Below are 19,699 nucleotides of genomic sequence, written 5' to 3' on the forward strand. Positions count from 1 at the left end.
GAACACCTGATGACCAAGACAAAACACAAATTGGGAGAAACTATTTGCAAAAGAGACATCTGATAAAAAAAAATTGCTTTCTGAAATACACAAAGAACTCTTAAATCTCAACAATAAGAAGCAAGCCAATTAAAAGTTGTCCAAAGACCTTAACAGATACCTCACCAAAGGAGACATAAGGAATAGCAAATAAGCATATGAAAAGATCCTTCATATTATATATCATCAGAGAAGTTCAAATTAAAACAGCAGCAAGGGACGCCTGGGTGGCTCAGTTGGTTAAGCAGCTGCCTTCGGCTCGGGTCATGATCCCAGGGTCTTGGGATCGAGTCCCACATCGGGCTCCTTGCTCGGCAGGGAGCCTGCTTCTCCCTCTGCCTCTGCCTGCCTCTCTGTCTGCCTGTGCTCGCTTGCGCTCTATCCCTCTGTCTCTGAAAAATAAATAAAATCTTTAAAAAAAAAAAAAAACCAGCAGCAAGATGTCACTGCACACCTTTTAGAATGGCCCAAATCTGGAACACTGACACCATTAAATGCTGGTGAAGAGAAAGAGCAAGAGGAGATCTTATTCATTGATGGTGGTAATGCAAAATGATACAGCCACTTTGGAAGACAATTGATGATTTCTTAAAGAACTAAACATGCTGTACTATAAGATCCAGCAGTCACACTCCTTGATAGTTTCCCAGTGGAGCTGAAAACTTACATTCACACAAGAGCCACCACATGGATGTTTAGAGTAGCTTTATTTATTTTATTTCTTTATATTTTTAGAGAGAACACATGCAAATGGGGGGGAAGGGACAGAAGGAGAGAATCTTAATCAGGCTCCCTGCCCAGCACTGGGACACAACATGGGGGCGGTCTTATGACCCTGAGATAATGACCTAAGCCAAAGTCAAGAGTTAGACACTTCCCTGACTGAGCCACCCAAGTACTCCATATAGCAGTAGCTTTATTTTTAATAGTGGAAATTTATAGGCATCCAAGGTGTCCTTCATAAGGTGAATAGATAAATGAACTGTGGTACCTCCAGACAATGTAGTGTTTCTCGGCACTAAAAAGGAATGAGCTACAAGACAAGAGAAGCCATGGAGGAACCTTGGGTGCCTATTAATTACTAGTGAAAGAAGTCAACTTGAAAAGGTTAAATTCTATGATTTCAACTATATGACACTCTGGAAAAGGCAGAACTATGGAGCCACTAAGATCACTGGTACCAGGGTTTGGGGTAGTGAGGAAGGGATAGATAGGTGGTACACGGGAATTTGGGGCAGTGAATATACTCTGTATGATACTATAATGGTGGATTCATGTCATTTACATTTGTCCAAACCCATAAACTATAACACAAGAGTGAACCCTAATGTAAACTATGGGCCTCTGATAACCGTGATGTCAATGAAGGTTCATCAGTTGTAACAAATATACCTCCAGGTGGGGGCAGTTGATGATGTGGGAAGCTATGCATATGTTAAGGCAAAGTGTGTAGGGGACATACTGTGCCTTCCTCTCACTTCTGCTGTGAACCTAGAGCTGCTCTAAACAATAAATTCTACATCACATGCTTGCGGTATAAGACTGATGAATTACAGACCTGTACCTCTGAAACCAATAATACTTTATATGTGAACTTAAAAATTTAATAAAAATAATCCTGACAATTGTTTAAAAAAAGTCTAAAAATATCTAAAAAATAAAGTCTATCAAAGAAAAAAAAAACTAAAGATAGAAAAAAGAGTACTTTTCAAAAATAAATATGTACCAATTTTTAACCCCCCCAAAAAAATGTCTTCTAAATGTTAATGACCACCACTACAAAAACACTGTATTACAATGAGAAAATAGTCAATTGAACTATTAGAAAATGAGACATTTTCTGTCCCCAACCACTAGGAGTGTATAGTTTAAGTGACTTCAGCAAGGGTAGGAGAAAAGTAGAATCACAGTGTCCTGTCAATTATGCGAATTTAAGATTGGGTTTTCTTTTTCAGGGAGCACCCAAGCCCATAGCCATTGAACCATGTGCTGGGAACAGAGCTGCTGTTCTGACTGTGTTTCTTTGTCTCCCTCGAGGATCATCAGGTGCCCCTCCTCCTGGACAGTCAGGTAAGATGAACATGGAGCCATCAGCAGTAAAACAAAAACACATAGACTAAATGGAAGAAATAAACAATGCTATCATGCAGCACAGTGAGGATGCTTACATGGTTCTAATGGAAAGTGTCTTAGAATTTCTTAGAATGCAAACTTTTACCAAAATATCTAGAAATCCTCATTGCTATAAATTCAGATTTGCCAATGTTTCTCTTAGAAGTACATGTTAAATATGTGTGTATGTTTGTGTATAATGTATGTGAGTATGTATGTACACACACACACACACACACACACACACACACACACACATCCCAATGTGGTGTTGTAACTACAGTAGAAATCTCACTGACATGGCAAGCAAATTTTTGACCCCTTTGGACCACTTATTTTTTCCCAGTATGTGTGTCATAGAGGATGCCAAATTATAAATGTGATCAAAATATGGAACCAAATTAAAGAGTTTACTTGCATGTTTAGAATGTGAAGTTGTGTCAGAGGATGATGGCTTGATGCCAGCCTCTCGGTACTTAATATATGTCCTTGTTCTCAGCACCAGACAGCTGGAGCCATGGGTCAGGGAATCCCCCCCTCAGATGGCACAACCAGTCTTCGCCTCTGATTCTTTTCCTACCTGAAAATCATATTTTGAACTAGGGGGTAACTGGATGTGCCCTGTTGGAGGTCTTCTCATTGCTGTGATGTTGTCCACATTGTACACACACACACACACACACACACACACACACACACACACAATGTTGATATAACTTGTAATTAGATCACAAACTGTGCTTATGTCTCTCTTTTTACATATTCTATTCCACTTTCTTACAATGTGTAATTTTTCTGTCTCTGATTATTTGCTCTTTGCCACTCTTATGAAATGGCTGCTTTTTGAGGGTAAGGGTAATTTCCAATCTTTCTCTGGCAAAAAGTGCCAGAGATCTGGCAAGTTCTCAATAACAGTAATTGATGCTGAACTCACTTCCCTGATTATTTTATCTTTTCTTGGTTCCCTAGCTAGCCTTGACCTTGCATCTCACTTTCTTGATTTGTATCCAACCGGACACAGAAATGGAAGCTGTATTACTTTATTCCCTGTAAGCTTAAGATACTCCTAGAACAGGAGTTTTTTCCCGTATGGAGACGGAGGGTTGCCATCTCTTAAAAATGATTTGCCACTTACGGTACCTGATGATATCCTGTTGCAGGAATTTCTCCACAAAGTTTATTTGTAGGTGTTTGTTCAAAGAAATGAACGTTCTCTGTGCTTTCTCATATATTGAGTGAATGACTTGCTCTTCTTTCAGATCTACCAAGGTAAACGTAAATGGGATGCAGCAAGTAAAATAGTTTGGCACGGGTCAGATAAGATGGATAATTGTAGGTACTGTGCCCAGCTAATGGAAGTATTGTTTTAGGGCTGGGATGATTTCCAAAGCAAACCCTTCACTAATGAAAACAGGTCTGTGTGATATATACTGAGGTTCTTCTGGATCCTTGACAAGATGACGTACTAATGGGCAAAGTGAAGGCAACTGCCAATACTCTGTCCCTTTAACCTTTGAAATCTTTTTGACTGATTTGAAAGAACCCAGTGGCAGTGTGGCCCATTACCTTAGCTGTGTTCTATTGCAGATGCATTATGATTGCTAACAATAATGCTACCTTAGATGCGCATAGTGCTTTAATCTATACAGTGTTTTCTTATTTTTTGCATTTGATCCTCATGACAAGCCGTGCAATCAGTAGTATAAAACTCACTTTGCAAATGATGGAATTGAGGCATAGTAATCTATTTTCTATGGAAATTCAAGGAATAATTAGGAAACTACTGGAGTGTAGAGAAAAAAAATACTGACAACCAACATGCCAGGTAGTTTTCCCTGATGCTACATAGCAGAGAGGTTATTTCTCTATACTCCATAGCCCGTGTCTTCACAAAGCCCAGCATTTGAGGGAGTACACTGAAAATGACTATAGCGTTGATAAAGGTAGACAAAATTTTGAGTTAACTTACCATACTTTCTCAGAGCCTGTCAACTGAGCTGTATCGAAAATCTGTGTGCATAATTCAGGATGCACTTGTTCTTTGTTTAAAAAAAAACTCATAAATGTTTTCTAGGTGTTTTTATAGGATTAGGAATACTCTTCGAGTCTACTTCAAAACAGTATTATGTGCTGTCTGCAGTCTACTTTGAAATGCATCAAAAACATGGTATTGATGTATGGATTGGAGGTAGGATGGGCGGATGGAAGCTATATTATAAAGCAGGTCAAGTAATTGTTAATGGTAGAATGCAGGTGGTGGGAATACTCTCATTAAAATTCTTTCTACTTTGCTACATGTTTGAAATTTTTATAGTAAGATGTTAGGAAACAATAAAATTAAAAAAAAAAAAAAAAAAAAGCTCCTGACTTCCTGCCACCACAAACAAACAAAAAACAGGCAGTGTTTGTAGAGAGAAATTTTCTAATGTTCACGTCTCCATTTTCCCTAAATAAGGCAAATACTGACACCAACATACAAATTATATGACTTATTTTTTTACTCTTCATCAAGATACTTGGTGTGTACACAGCCAATTAAAACTTAACATAGTACCATCTACTACTTGAGAAGAAATGCATTCCAGGGATCATTTGAGAACCATATTGGCTCTTGGAAAGGAAGTGCTGACATTGGTTATCTCATTTCTAGAGTTTGGTTTACCGCATATCTTTGCAAGAAGTTCGTCTATGTGCCTGTGCTTATCCCAGTGCCCTACACACAGAAAGCAGTTCAAAAACACTCTTCATGATGATGGTGGTAGAGAAGGAGCTTCATGGATCAGCTCCTGGCACCATCCCCACGATGGGATGAACAAGGTGCTAGGAGCCTTCTCCTGGCTCTTGAGTGACTTTATGTCTCCAGATATTAGCATATCTATTGAGTGTCTAGTACGTCTTATTTATTAGATTAAAAGTTCTCTTGCAGTCCTTAGCCCAGTCTCAACATTTTTTACGAGGCCCTTTTTTGAAATGTAGCTTTCCAGATGTTGAGTGATGCTTTTCATAAGGTTTTCTTCATTAGCATGAATGAAAGCCCTGTAGACAAGGGTCAGTTTGGGGATAAAGAGAAAGCGGGAACATCTGAGGAGCATGGTGGTCTTCTCTCTGAAACTGAGTGTCAGCACCCACAAATACATGATTTGGAGATGCACGTGTGCTAGGTTGTTCACCATCTCTTTTGAGCAACAGCTAGTAATTTTTTTTCAAGATTTTTATTTATTTATTTGACGGAGAGAGAGATCACAAGTAGACAGAGAGGCAGACTGAGAGAGAGAGAGAAGCAGGCTCCCCGCTGAGCAGAGAGCCCGATGTGGGGCTCGATCCCAGGACCTTGAGACCATGACCCGAGCCGAAGGCAGAGGATTTAACCCACTGAGCCACCCAGGCACCCCTAGTAATTATTTTTTTAATTTAAAATATGACATGGTCTTTCTGGTTCATTCTCTTTCCACCAGAAAGTAGTTTCGGAATGCTTAGCAAGTAATAAGGGTCTAAAAACGTCTGAAGTCCTTTCCATGGCTTTCTTCTAAACAGAGATCGAAAGAAAAGCTGCAGATTCCTCCATCAGATTACCCCGTGCACTAATCTTTTTTTTTTTCTTTTTTTAATGTAATGAAATTAGGTGTTTGTGAGCAATTTTCCCTCTAGGTGGCTTAGAAGAGTAAAAGCAAAAGATATTAAATAGGCTTTTTGGCATTCCTGGAGCCGGACTAATTAGGTTCCCAGCTTCCCCACCCCGTAAACCTGCTGCTTCATTATTCTTTGTGAGAAACTGTGGCCAGCCATGCCAGACTCTTTGGGTTAACGTGGGATTTCTGCTGTTGACAATTTGTGCACTATACACCACTTTCTCTACTGACCTCAAGATGGTTGAAAGACTGACATCCCCAGGAAAACAGGGCCCGCCAAGTAACTGCTGCATGACACTAAACAACGAAGCATGTCTCCAGTCACCTTGGATGGCAAGGTCCCCAAGCGTTTTAGAGTCACATTAAGATGAAATGTGGACAAAGTAAATAGAGCTCTTCAAAAGCATAAATTGAAAATGATAATGATTGCTGTCACTTTGTGATGGAAGATTATGGATTTCATAGTTTATGGATTCTCACTAATAAGTAGCAAATTAAGTCTTCTCACTGGATTAAAAATCCCAGGGACCCACATGTCCACAGCCAAAAAGAAGCGATGTGCTTCAACTAAAGATGGAATTTTGTCCTGGTCTTGCCTCACGTTTGACTGAGTCTAACATTACCAAAAAGAACACTGTAGAAAAGCTAAGATTTTGGTTCTATTTTTTTCTTTAGGCTTAGAAGTTTTGACAGGATGACCAGATTATTTTTAAAAATCTAAAATACTGTGTAATGCTTAAAATGATAGTCTATTTACAGTGTCATGGATAACGATGACACAAAAGAGACTTTGATTTAATTGAATGAAAAAGAGGTGGGAGAAAGGGAAGTAATTCTGAGCATTGTCTCAGGTGCTTTCCATACAGTCATTGGTCTAAGCCTCTTAATGATTCTGAAAAGTAGCTATTGTTATCCCACAGCACCCATGAAATATAGAAGGTCTTTGCAGTTCCAGGGACAGATTGGGTGTGCAGGTTCTCAGCATGGGACTCTCTTCCTCTGAAACCTGTTTTTAAGCTAATTCACATTTCTAGAATCTTCTGAGTTTATTCATCCCTTGAGACTATTTTCCTTCCATAAATTTGCCACTGTATCTTCACACTTGTAGAAACACACCTGTTGATCTAATCTTAGCACTCTCTCTGTTAGGTGGTTGGAATAAGAATAAAATTACTGAACCATATCAAGTCTTCGTTATGAAAAATCTGGCATGGTAGTTACCTTTTAACCTCAAATCCAAATATTATTTACATACACCATATGTATCTTCATAAAGAAGAAAGAAGAGGCTTTTCATGGCAAAATAAACTCTAAAATTAGGCAGAGAGCCCAGGCAACAACAAAGAACCAAACACCTGGGAATATTGTTAATAAACATGACTCTGTGTCAAAAACACACCTGCTATTAAAAAGGCCCACAGATCAATCGTAGAAAGTAATTTTGTCTTATATCCAAAGTATAGTTATATAGTTACTGTGAATCTTCATGTATTACCTTTATTCATTTGAGAAATATTTAAATATGTCTGCCATAGACCAGGCACTGGATGTATGGTGGTGAACAAAAACAGAGTTCCTGCCCCTTTAGGGGGTACAGCATGTGTGGAGATAAACATGAAGTAAGTAGTCACACAAGTAAACCAGTAAGACAAATTGTGCTAGGTGCTATGGACACAGAGTAAACAGTGCTATAGAGAGAGAGTGTGTGTGCTATAACTAGAGAGAGTTATACGGTCACTAAGCTTAATATCCTTCTAAGGGAGTAACAAAATGACAGTCACTCAAATCTCCTTTTTTCAGTTCTCACTTGCCACCAAGTCTTTGTCTGGCTTGACAGTTGAATAGTCCCTGTCTCGCCTCTCCAGCTTCTGGAAACCCTCCCCTCTGGTGTGCCTTGATCTACCTCAGGCACCTACTTACAGAGGATGGACGTGGAGCGCCTCCCTTCGGTTCTTGGTTTGCCTCACGTGCCTCAAGTCCTTTAGCCAACCTCTCGTCCTTCTCCATGCTGTCCCCCGAGGGCTGTGCCCTGTCCGCTCCAGGGGAGCTCACCCCTGACTCCGGATCTCCAGCCAGCACTGCTCACCTGTGGAGCGCCAGCACTGCAACCTGGATTTGCTGCCTTTTAGGCATAACGTCATTCTTCCTTGCCTCTCTCCTTGTCACACTGCCTACTTCCCTACTGTTTTTGTGAAATTTGTTTCAGAGTGGCTCAAGTTTGAAATCCTGGAGTTGCTTGCCTTCTTCACTTTCTCCCACCGTGTGTGCAAATCATCATGAAGATCTTTAGCTTTTGCCCCTGTGGCAGATAAGGCAGACATCTTGTTTTTGCCATTCTTCCTGTCTCTACTTTTCATCGGGGCACCCGCTGTTCTCACTGGACTTCGGCCAAGAGAGCACAATTCTAATCACATCACTCTCTTCCTCATAAACCTTTGCTGGCATTTTATTGCCTGTTGATGTAAGTCCAGACATCTAGTCAGGGGTGTGAGGTCCTCCTCAACCTCTCTTCAGACTTCTTTCAGGTTTTGCATCCACCCACACAATCTTGCCAGCGCTGCCTATGGAGCACCACGGGCGAGCCTGCCCTTGGGCAGTTATTTTAACCTCTTCGACCCTCAGTTTTCTCGTCTATAAAGTAAAGAAGATGACCACATGGTATATTTTTATGATTGCTGCCAGGCCTGTAGTTCCACATGTATGTTTCTTCCTATGATTCTGTGAGTGTATGTATGGCATACACACTGTTGTTCCTCATACCTGAGGCACGCTCTCCCTCTTAGCTGCCTGTTTCCAAAGCCCAGCTCAAAAGCCAGTTCCTCTTCCACGAAGACTTCTGTCTCCTCCATATACATGTGACCTCACTCTCCTTAAAGTCCCATAGATCTACCAGATCAATTCATTACTGCCTCCTAACATGTATCAGAGTCACTGTGTTCTTTCCTTAACTTTCTTCCCCGGTGGTGAGCTCTCTGAGGGCAGTGGCTGTGTCTTATTTTGTCTTTGATTCCCCAGCTTCTAATAAGTTTTTGTACTTAGTAATTGCTTGATAAATATTTAATTGGTGAATAAAATTATTTATCCCTAAGTTATAGAACTTCTTCACCAAAAATATGTTGAAAATCTATAGTTATATACTATACAAATGTACAATTTACTAGTTATAATTTGACTTCAGGCCAATAATCTTTGATAGACTAGATTTTATGTATTTATGATTCATGTAGCATTCAAGTTACAGATCTTGGACACTCAAATCAAACTCAACATTGCACCTTTGATGAAAAATATTAAAACTTGGTTGTTTAGATTTAAGGTTTAAGGAAAATCAGAATATTAGGGGACTATGACACAAAAAATAAGGCACTGTATGTTTCCAATGTTGCATGTACTAAACCTATCATAAATGTATTCTATTTTTTATTATTTGAATGTTGATTTCTTTTTTGATGATGATTTTTACAAAACCGTGTTATTTCAGTTTGAGAGAGCACAACTAGGTTCCACCTTTTATGACCAGAAAAACAACTTTTAAATCTTACGGAATAGATGTCTACATATTAGTTAAAATCAGGAAAGATAACCTCACAAAATGCATCTAGCAAGTAAAAACTATCAGTTGCTATTGTAGTTATTATTAACACATACCATTTGTTGTGATTCTGCTCTATGTTCATTACCATTCTTTGAATTATCATCACCCTATGAAGCATATAATATAACTTTTCTTTCATAGGTGAGAAAAATAAACTCACGGAGCTTAAGCCAACTTTCCTATAACCACACAGTAAATAAGTTACTGAGACAGAATTTAACACCAGAAAATCTCACACCATAATGCTCTATCCAAATCTTTTCTTTTTCCTTATGGGAAGTGGGGTGGGTTATGGTCAAAGGCCATTAGCTATATGCTTTGAGAGATAGTGGAGACTTTCCTTCCCTGCCCAATGTCTCTGTGAAGTGACATGGCCATGGTCTTCCCATTTGAGATTTTAATTTTTTTCTTCGTGTCATTGGTAATAGAGAGAAATTAATTAATGTGCAAAAGGAACAAAGAAGAAAATAAGGACAAGAAACATGAAGAATAGTGAACATGGCTAATTAAATATGCAGTAGAAGTAAGTGAAACAGCCTGGAAGTTAACTCAAATACTCTGAAGATAGAGCAATTAGAAATAAACTCACATGAAAAGTCAGAATTTATGGACGTGAAAAGTGAGACCCCCGGCACTGAAAGCATGGCCAACACATTTTTCTTTTCTTTTTCTTCTCCCCACCTGCCACTCTGTTCAGGTATTTCTAGAATTGACTGGGAAATAATTACTGTGGTCAAAGAGAAAAATAGGAAAAACTAAGCAGCTCAACAAATCAACTTACAAAGCCAAAGGGGAAAATCAAAATTTGTTGGGTATAAGTAAGTTGCCTTCAAAGCAACAAAACAAGAAAATAAGAATTTTGCAGAGATGAACAAAATTTAAAGCCTAAATCAGCCAACCAGTGTTTCCTATGCTGGTTGACATGACAGTCTCTATACAAAGCTTCCAATTAGTAAGATGTTTCACTTTTAATTGGTCATGAATTAAATAGTCCTGCTTTACATGCTTTAGGGGAATTTAGCAGAAGGCCACCTGCCTTAAACAAGGATAGATGGGTAATTCTGAGTGTTAGACAATTTAAAAAGTTTAGGAGCTTTAGAACTGAACTTAAAAACCATTTACTTCTATCCTGCATTTTGCAGTAAGAAAGAAAGAAAGAAAGAAAGGGAGGGAGGGAGAAAGGAAGAGAGAAACAAAGAAACCTGGAGAGCCAGAAGCTGGGGAGAGATTTGTCAAGCTCGCAGCTCGTGGGAACTAAAACCAAGGTCTCTGGATCTCTCATGGAGGGAGGGAATTCACCCCTACCTCATGCTTATTATGCCATGTTGTAAAGCCTGACAAGAAAAGACCACAATAATAATCCCCGCATTGCCAGAAGGCAGGACTGCACACCTTTCACCAGAGCCCAGAAATGGCAGATGGAAACAAATTCCCTAGGTCCAAAAAGGAAAATTAAATGGCTTGAGAAAATATGTATCCTTATCAGGAAACTGATAAAATCCTAAGAAAATGTGGGTCGAGGGCCCTGGAAATTTCTTCTTTTCACATAGACATGTTTCTGGTGGCCACTCCAAAGGGCCAGTGGTCCCTTAGCAAATTCATCTGGAAGGAGTATATTCAAGTTTTGATAAAAAATTCCATGTTATACTGACAGCTGATTTAATCTCCTATCATTTACTGTAAAATGGTACCACAGGACCTACCAAAGGCATCTTTGAGTGTGACTTTCCCTTCATTCTTAATGAAAGGCCCAGTGGAGAAGCTCGCACCAATGATAGTAGTGTTGTAACTCTAAACAAGGTAAACACTGATTATAACAACATTAACCACTGAAGGCCTGAACCATCTCTCTCCAAGGACTTTTAGGGAAAGAGTTGATGGTCCTCTGCAAAGTGAGTAAGTTGCCTTCTTTTATACACTGTATTACTTGCCAATGAGGGCAGCCCATGTAAGTTGGGTCTAGATCCATAACTGGTGGGCAGCAAGTTCAGAGTGGGCATGCAGAAAAAGTGTTGGCAAAACTTAAGAAGGAGCTCATCCTCTTCTTTAAGAACACGACTCCAAAGAAGCAGTTTGAGAAGTTCTTCTTGGTCCCTGGAATTATCATTTAGAAGGCTTGGAGGAATGAATGAATTCTTGCCCCATGAGCCTGCTGTCTGACATAATTTGAACCGAACCTTGAAGGCCCTAAAAGTCTAGATGCAGTGACCATACATTCAGTTCCATTTATTCAACAAGCCAGGCAAGGATCATCAAATCAATAACATGACTGTGCCATCTGCTTTCTCCTTGCTCACCATCATAATGAAAAATGACTCCTTAAGTGTTCTGTGAGGCAATTAGCTCTGAATGTAGAGCTGTAATGGTGAGAGGCTGAGTCACATTTGTATTCAAAACTTTACTGGTAAAATGGAAAGGCAACTATTGTCCATATTAATAGATACATAAAATGTATAAATGGGGTAATTTGGTATTACTCTATTTATGCATAATATTATAAAATTGAAGAAACACAGAGATAGGAAGGGCACTGTAATGACACCGGCTCATCCAATGGCTTGCGGCCACAGCTGGTGACCCTGCTCAGAATCATCTTGGACAGACAGACAATTTCTAAAAACTTTCCCAAAAGGCATGCCCATAACTTCTGGGACTAATTCGTTCTGTTATTTAAAAGTCTTCACTGCAATTTTCCCATTTTCTTTTGTGTTCTCTCTCTCTCTCTCTCTCTCTCTCTGTTTTTGTTTTGTTTTTGCTCTGTTTTTGTTCTCATCCCTCCAGAAATAGAGAACAGCTGATCACATTCCTTATAATAATCCATCATGTGGTAGAAGGCAGTTTTGAAATCACCTCCCAGGTCAGGTTCAACGAACTGCTCCCAGTCCTTCTATCCGTGCCTTCTGGAGCCTGTGTCTTCCAGCTTGGGTCATCCCATGGCTCTCAGAATGTCCCTCAATCTTCCCAAAGCTCATTTGCTCAAGAGTCATGGAATAGAAGGAGATTCTGGAGATGGTTCTATCTCTTTGTTCGAAAGAGGAAGAAACGAAAGCTCACCTGAACAGACTTTCTTAGTGCCCACCATCCTAGAACCCAGGGGGCTCTCTCCGGCTTTAGTGTCATCATGCCTTAGTGCTAACATCTCTTTTAAAACCAGCTGCCCTGCCCTGCTGGTTACTTTCCCCCCACAGTTCAGAAGGACTCCTTTGTCCTTTCCTGACCCTTTCTGCCATTCTGCATTTTGCATTTATACCTACTGTTTTTCTTGCACAAGGAAAGGAGGCAGTTCATTTCAGTTAGTTTCTCTGATGTTTCAAGGTTTTTTGAAGTTTAATACCATTATTCTAAGCTCTGTTCTCATGCCCTATGTCCCATTTGTGTTATCTGCAAATATGAAATTTTAGAGAGACAAAAAATACTTCACATTGCTGGATGCTAAAGTAATTTTTAAGATACACTCTGATGTTATAGATACACCACACCCCTGTCCTGAGCATGTGCTAGTCCTTCTGACTATCTATCTAAACTATCCTCCAACACACAGCAACCCCCACACCTCCCCTCCTAACAAAGGAATGTCACTTCAAGGGTCACTTCCTCTGTGAAACCCGTTTCCATCCTCAGTCCACTCCTTTATTTTTTGTTTATTACTATAACATTTTTATTATAGTGTCTCTATGTTACTCAGACAAGCTAAGGGCAGGAGTTTTCCCCTTGTTTATCATTATATCTCTGGGCGCTAAGTGGTACCTAGAACACAATAGAAAGTCAGCACATGTGCTTAATTATTTTACTCCTTTCTCTTACTCATCTGTCCTTACTGGTGCTAACTTTCCAGAGTCCAGCTCTTAAGCTCACTATGAATTTTCAACTGCATTTTCCCATGTACTTGTTATAAATGAATTATAATATAAATTATAATTACAATATAAGTTAATTCTATATGTTTCTCAGTTTTAAAAAGTGGAAAAAAAAAAAAAACCCTCCCTAATCTCTGGCCTAAAATTTGGCTTCTGAAATAGGGTCAAAACTCTACCAAGGTTAAATCACCTGTTTCTTCATTGCTAACTAGCCCATTGTTTCAGCCCCATTCTAGAGGACTACTTGTCTCAAGTCATGTTGGTCACTTTGCAATATGTGGTTTTTTAACCCCTTACATTTAACAAGTTCCTTTGGGTCTTTGAATATTTTTTTCCATACATAAAAATCTTACTTTGATGATTTGGTCATACACAAGATCATGGTTTGACCTTTTCTAAGACCATCCTTTTTTCTTTTCTTAAAAATAAATGTTTCATAGGCTCCTCTTCGTTCTGGGTGCTTAAAGCAGGATCAGAGTCTCTACTCTCTTTTCTTGGTGGCCTAGGAGTGAGTCACCAGACCCTGCTTCTGCTGCTTGACCATTCTTTTACAGTCTGCTCTGATTCTTGCTTGGCTACGTAGCTTCTATATCCTTTGTTGTGGGTTTTTAGATCACAGCTGTTTTTAAGACTGAGATTTTTCAAATGCTTTGAGTATCTCTATTTTGATATTTGTTTCTAGCCTTTTCTCTTACATGTAAAAACAAGTCAATCTTTTTAAACCTGTCTTATGCTTACTGCATTACAGATTATGTTCTATTCCCCTTTATATCCCCAGGGGTCACTTTCATCTTTGCATTAATGTTTTTCACTTTCCCAAACACTTCAGAATCATCCCTGTATCCTAGTCTCCTTAGGTGACTTAAAGTCTTGTCAGGACACTCCAAAGTCCCATGTTAGCTCTCTATACGCCTCTTTTCTGTCCATCTGAGCTTTACCTCACTTCCTTTTTCCTTTGCATTACAATTATTTCTAGGATTGCAAGTATTCTCACCTATCATGTTGGTGAAAATTAAAAAGTGTGACAACACATTGCTAGTGAAAATGCAAACTGGTACATTCCTATTAGAGGGGAATTTGGCAATAAATACATAACAAAACTACACTTGCACTCTTTTGACCCAGAAATCCCCCTCATAGGAATATACCCGAAAATATACTTCCAGTAATGTGGCAATACATGGACATTCATTGCAGCATTGTTTTTAATCACATAACATTGGGAACAACTTACATGAGAGTACATGGGAAAGTAATAAAATAAATTATAGTATATCCACAAATAGAGTACAGTGCATCTGTAAAAAAAAAAAAAAAAAGATGAGGAAGGTCTCTATAAGCTGATATGAAATTATTTCCAGGATATGTTATTAAGTGAGAAACATAAAGTGTAAAAGAATATCTAGAGTATGCTATCTTTCATATAAGAAATAAGGAAATTTTTAAAAATGTACAGATACCTACTCAATTTTTCAGAATACAAGAAACATAAAGGGAAATCTAATGAGATTGGTTACCTACAGGGAGTGGAAATGGAATACGAAAATGGAGAAATAGAAGAGGGGGTATAGGAATGAGGGGTGAGGGGAGACTGACACTTCTTTGAGTACCTTTTTATATACTGCTAGAAACATTGTAGTGTTTCACATCCCAATAAATGAACAAAGAAAATCAGGATATGGGGAACCCAAAATGGAAGACAAACCATAAAAAAAAGCAACCTAAATGCATTTCAAATGAGTAACATACCTACACAAAGGGGATAGGAAAGAAAACAGCCTAAGTAACTTGGCAAAATAACATTTGATCGTATGCTGTAAGGTTAAAAGCAAATAGAACTATTTGCAAGCATTATACTGTAGTTAGTACATCTGTTTCTTTGGAAATGGTGGTGGGGCATGGGTTTGCAATGCTGACACTATGTCGATGCCATGGTTAAAAAAAGAGATTAAATGCCTTGTGGATAATGAGAGTTGGGTTTCTCACTCTCAGAGAAAAATAAAGTGAGAAGAGTAGAGTGATTCCTGTGGTACTGAATTGGTATTAGAACCATCAGCAAGGGCTAATTCACATACATGAAGACATACGTAGAAATGCAGCTGTGTGTATGTGGATTAGCGTACATATGTGTGTTTCTTCACTGTGTCCTCTGAGAGGGCTTGGAAGCAAGGATAACCTCAGTAACAATGAACACTCTTGAGTTCGCATCTCTGCGTTTCCTAAGCACATTCTGCAATAAAAGGAACCAGAACTTTCCAGAGAAATGGTTGACTCCAAGGCCAGGAAGGGAAAATGCAAGATGAGCTTGGGACGTCTTACGGTTCCAGGGTTCAAAAGTTAAGTGTTCAAAAAGTTATGAAGGCATGTCGGAAAGACACAGGAGTCCACCTCGAAGGAACAACCATCTGCCAAACCTGGAATAATGAACAATAGAATAAACACATGTACCATTGGATTATGACTCAGAGAATAAATTAAATGCCCACAACTCCTTACTAACATAGATATAAAAATTGAATAAGTTAAAAAGTGGCATAGAAAGAACAGCTCCTCTTTACAGTAGAATTCTAGTTAATGGTTATACAAAGAATAAGAAAGATAGAAAAGTCATCTTAGACAAATACCACAGTGGTAATTACTGCAGGCAAGAACAATTTATGGAGTCTAAAATTAATGGGAGAAAATATAATGTAAAACAGCACATTCGCAAAGCCTCAAAAGTATCTTCCCACAAGACATTTCTAATTACAAAGGGGAAAATAATTAGTTTGTAGTAGAAAAATGTAGCAGACATGACCTTATCCAAATGATCAGGGTTATCCTATCATCAGTAATAAAACATAAAGAAATCATACACCCCCTGATATGTTGCCCTAAAAGACCAAAAACATCACTACTGTTCTCGTTAAATGCATAAGACTAATATAATTATGAGTGAAGATCAGAACAAATCTAAATTGAGGGAGAGTCTACAAAACTGACAAAAAGTCTTCAAAAGTGTCAAGGTCATGAAAGACAAGGAAGGAGGAATTAACACTAATTAGAGGCTAACGACATCTGCATGCAGTCAGATCCTGAATTAAATCCTGGAGCAGAAATAAAAGATTAGAGGGAAAACTGGTGAAATTCAAATAAGGCCTATAGTTGACTCAATAGTACTATGTCAGTATTCATTTTCTGGTTTTGATCATTATTTGATAGGACAGTGTCAGGGGAAGCCAAGTAAAGGGCAAATGAGAACTCTGTACTCCTTTGTAACTTTTCTGTAAGTCTAAAATTATTTTAACGTGAAAAGCTAGTAAAACACATTTTCAGGACTCTTCCGCATTTGGGTCTTATTCCAAAAGTTAACCTATAGATTATGGGCTGTATGACAGACCACTCATGCAATCTGGAATATCTGTCCTTGTGACTTTCAGTTTGGGGCTCAGATTTTGAAAGCACTGTTTTCCCTGTCCATGGTCTCTTCCAGTCAGCAACCACATGGGCTTTCTGTATCTGAGTTTCAGCTGCTCAAGGGAATGGCTGCCACAGTCTTTGAAGCTATTCCTCAAAATTTCCAAAGTGAACCTTATATATTCCACATAGTTTATATTAAGGCATACCATCCCAAACATACCTCCAAAATGGTGAAAAAAATATCTAGCCATTAATATGTGATGTTTAACATATAAATACAAAAACATATCTTCACTTACAATAACTAAATAATAACATTAGGTGTAGCCACGATTTACTGAGCATCTGCCATGTATGGCCACTGTCCCAGGTGCTTTATGTATATTTAAACCATTTAATTTTTTGACTATAACCCATGGGTGAAATTATCTGTTTTACAGCTAAAGAAACCATGCTTCAAAAGGTTATTTTACTTGCCAAAAATTTTTTACTTGCTGAAGATTTTAGAGAAAGCAAGTTGTAGAGCTGGTTTTAAAGCCTGGTCTCTGTGCCCCATATGCTGAGCTGTCCTATCGTTGAAATCTCTGAGGTCATGTCGGCCAGGCTACTTGTTCACACGTTAAAGACATTGAAAATGAGCAAATCTTGTGAATGCCTTGATGCTATCCTCTTAGAATTTTCTCCTTTGATTCTTGAATTGCATGTTCATTTTTATTTTGTTCATTAGAATGCTATACCTCATGGATTTTTTTTTCTAATTCTGTCTTTCATCTTTAAATCATATTTAATGTATAAATCAGGAAGTGTAGGACTTCTAATGCAACATGGAAAGCAAGACTAATAAACTTAAAACAAGATGATGCATATTTACTACATTGTTCATATCTTTTACCATATTTCTTGATGAGAGAGAGAGAGAGAGAGCTGGGGAGGGGGAAAGGAAGAGGGAGAGAATCTTAAGCAGACTCTAGCCCCCCACACAGAGCCTGACATGGGGCTTGATCTCATGACCCTGAGATTATCACCTGAGCTAAAATCAAGAGCCAGACACTTAACACTTAACTGAGTCAACCAGGAGCCCTATTTTACCTACTTTTTGTTAAAGTTTTGAAAATGTTTAAAGAAATTAGTCATCCCAAGACCATGAAAAGGCGAAGAAGCTTTTTCTATTAAAAATATTCTTAAGTTATTTTGATCTGGAAATATTGTGTTGAAAAGTTACCGGGGCGGGGGGGGGCGCCTGGGTGGCTCAGTGGGTTAAAGCCTCTGCCTTAGGCTCAGATCATGGTCCCAGAGTCCTGGGATCGAGCCCCGCATCGGGCTCTCTGCTCAGCGGGGAGCCTGCTTCCTCCTCTTTCTCTCTGCCTGCCTCTCTGCCTACCTGTAATCTCTGCCTGTCAAATAAATAAATAAAATCTTTAAAAAAAAAAAGAAAAGAAAAGTTACCGGGGGAGAGGTAGCATCCTGATGCAAATATCATTTCTCTTATTGATTTTTCTCAATTTAGAAAATATATTCAGTGGCATGCAAATGTCTGAAATGAGCAAAGATATACACACACAACTACACACACACACATACACACGCACACACACAAACATACAATTTATTGGGTATTTACTATGAGTCCATTGCTGTAATAATATTTTCCGAGTTTTCTCATTTAATATTGTACTAATCCTGTAAGTTGGATCCTACCATTTGTACTTAGCAAACAAGGAAAATTGAGTTCAAAAACTTGTAGTAACTGATAAACTCAGGATTTCACCCCATTTTTTTTTCTGACTCTAAAGCCTAGGCCACTAATCCCTATATTCTACTGGTTCCCCAGTAGGAAAATATTAAAAACAGCATGGAAAAGTACGAAGGCAAAAAAGGCACTTACATGAAATATGTTAAGCTTACATCTAATTTGCTCTATTTTGTGATTTGGGGGAAAAAAAAAAAAAGGTAGAGCAAAAAGAAAGAAGGGATTTTAGAGAGTGATTCAGAGATCAAACATTATTTTATCCTTTGTCCCAGAGCGCTTCAGATATAAACCCAAGGCTTCGCTGTTGCTAACGCGCAGCCCTCTCTGTGTCTTGTAATTGGTAAATTTACATCATGTGTGTCACCAGCAGCTTAAGGAAGGCACAGATGTCAGTTTTGGAAATCCTGGGAATTTCAGGCTTGCTCAGACTAATTGGTCCAATCGATAAAATGCTAATGAAAAAATAAATCCAAACCTTTACCATAGTAACTGAGTTTTGACCTCGAAGATTAATATAACTGCCTTTCTGGAATCCCTATATTTTCACACAGTAAAATTTATAAATATACATATGTATATAATTTTATATAATATTTTGTTATATATATGTTTAATGTAATGGGTGGTTTAGGGATGTATCTACTCAAATAAGTATATTTAATCTTCCAACATAACAGCCTTGAAGGGAGCAGCAACCAATTCAATAATGTATGTATTTATATTTATAGTCATATTTATATTTATAGATTTATAGATATTTCCTTTAAAAATAAAAAATTATTGGGGCGCCTGGGTGGCTCAGTGGGTTAAAACCTCTGCCTTCGGCTCAGGTCATGATCCCAGGGTCCTGGGATCGAGCCCCGCATCAGGCTGTCCGCTTCGCAGAGAGCCTGCTTCCTCCTCTCTCTCTCTCTGCCTACTTCTGATCTCTGTCTGTCAAATAAATAAATAAAATCTTTAAAAAAAAAAATAAAAAAATAAATAAAAATAAAAAATTATTTTAAAATTATTTAAAAAATTATTACCATGTTAAATTGGTAATGGTAAAGATCACCATTCTAATTACAAATGTTAGCTGTTTAATAAAACTAAATTCCACTGTCACATTTTCTTAGAACAACTATATTCCATTTGTCACCTGTTGACTTGGTAACACATCTGACCTGGTAACACATCTAGGAATTTCAACCAACCAACTAACTGCGTAGGCGTTAATGTCTCTCCGCTACCGTATCATCAGAGGACGCCCCCATTTGTTTACACGATCTTTAGTAGCAGAAAAATGGTACCGAACAAGGTCAAAGCCTACTTACTGGAA

The 19,699-nt window shown here is 38.4% G+C and overlaps 1 protein-coding gene across 1 annotated transcript in view; it reads left to right on the top strand.

Moving 5' to 3' along the window:
* Positions 1 to 19,699, top strand: part of ATRNL1 (attractin like 1) — a 796,208-nt gene that overhangs the window by 683,531 nt on the left and 92,978 nt on the right. Inside the window, exon 28 of the mRNA XM_032313798.1 lies at positions 1,995 to 2,109. Within this exon, the coding sequence (XP_032169689.1) occupies positions 1,995 to 2,109 (115 nt within the window). The remainder of the gene's footprint in view (positions 1 to 1,994; positions 2,110 to 19,699) is intronic.

Source organism: Mustela erminea, chromosome 14 (genome assembly GCF_009829155.1).
Source record: "Mustela erminea isolate mMusErm1 chromosome 14, mMusErm1.Pri, whole genome shotgun sequence".
NCBI classification, from domain to species: Eukaryota; Metazoa; Chordata; class Mammalia; order Carnivora; family Mustelidae; genus Mustela; species Mustela erminea.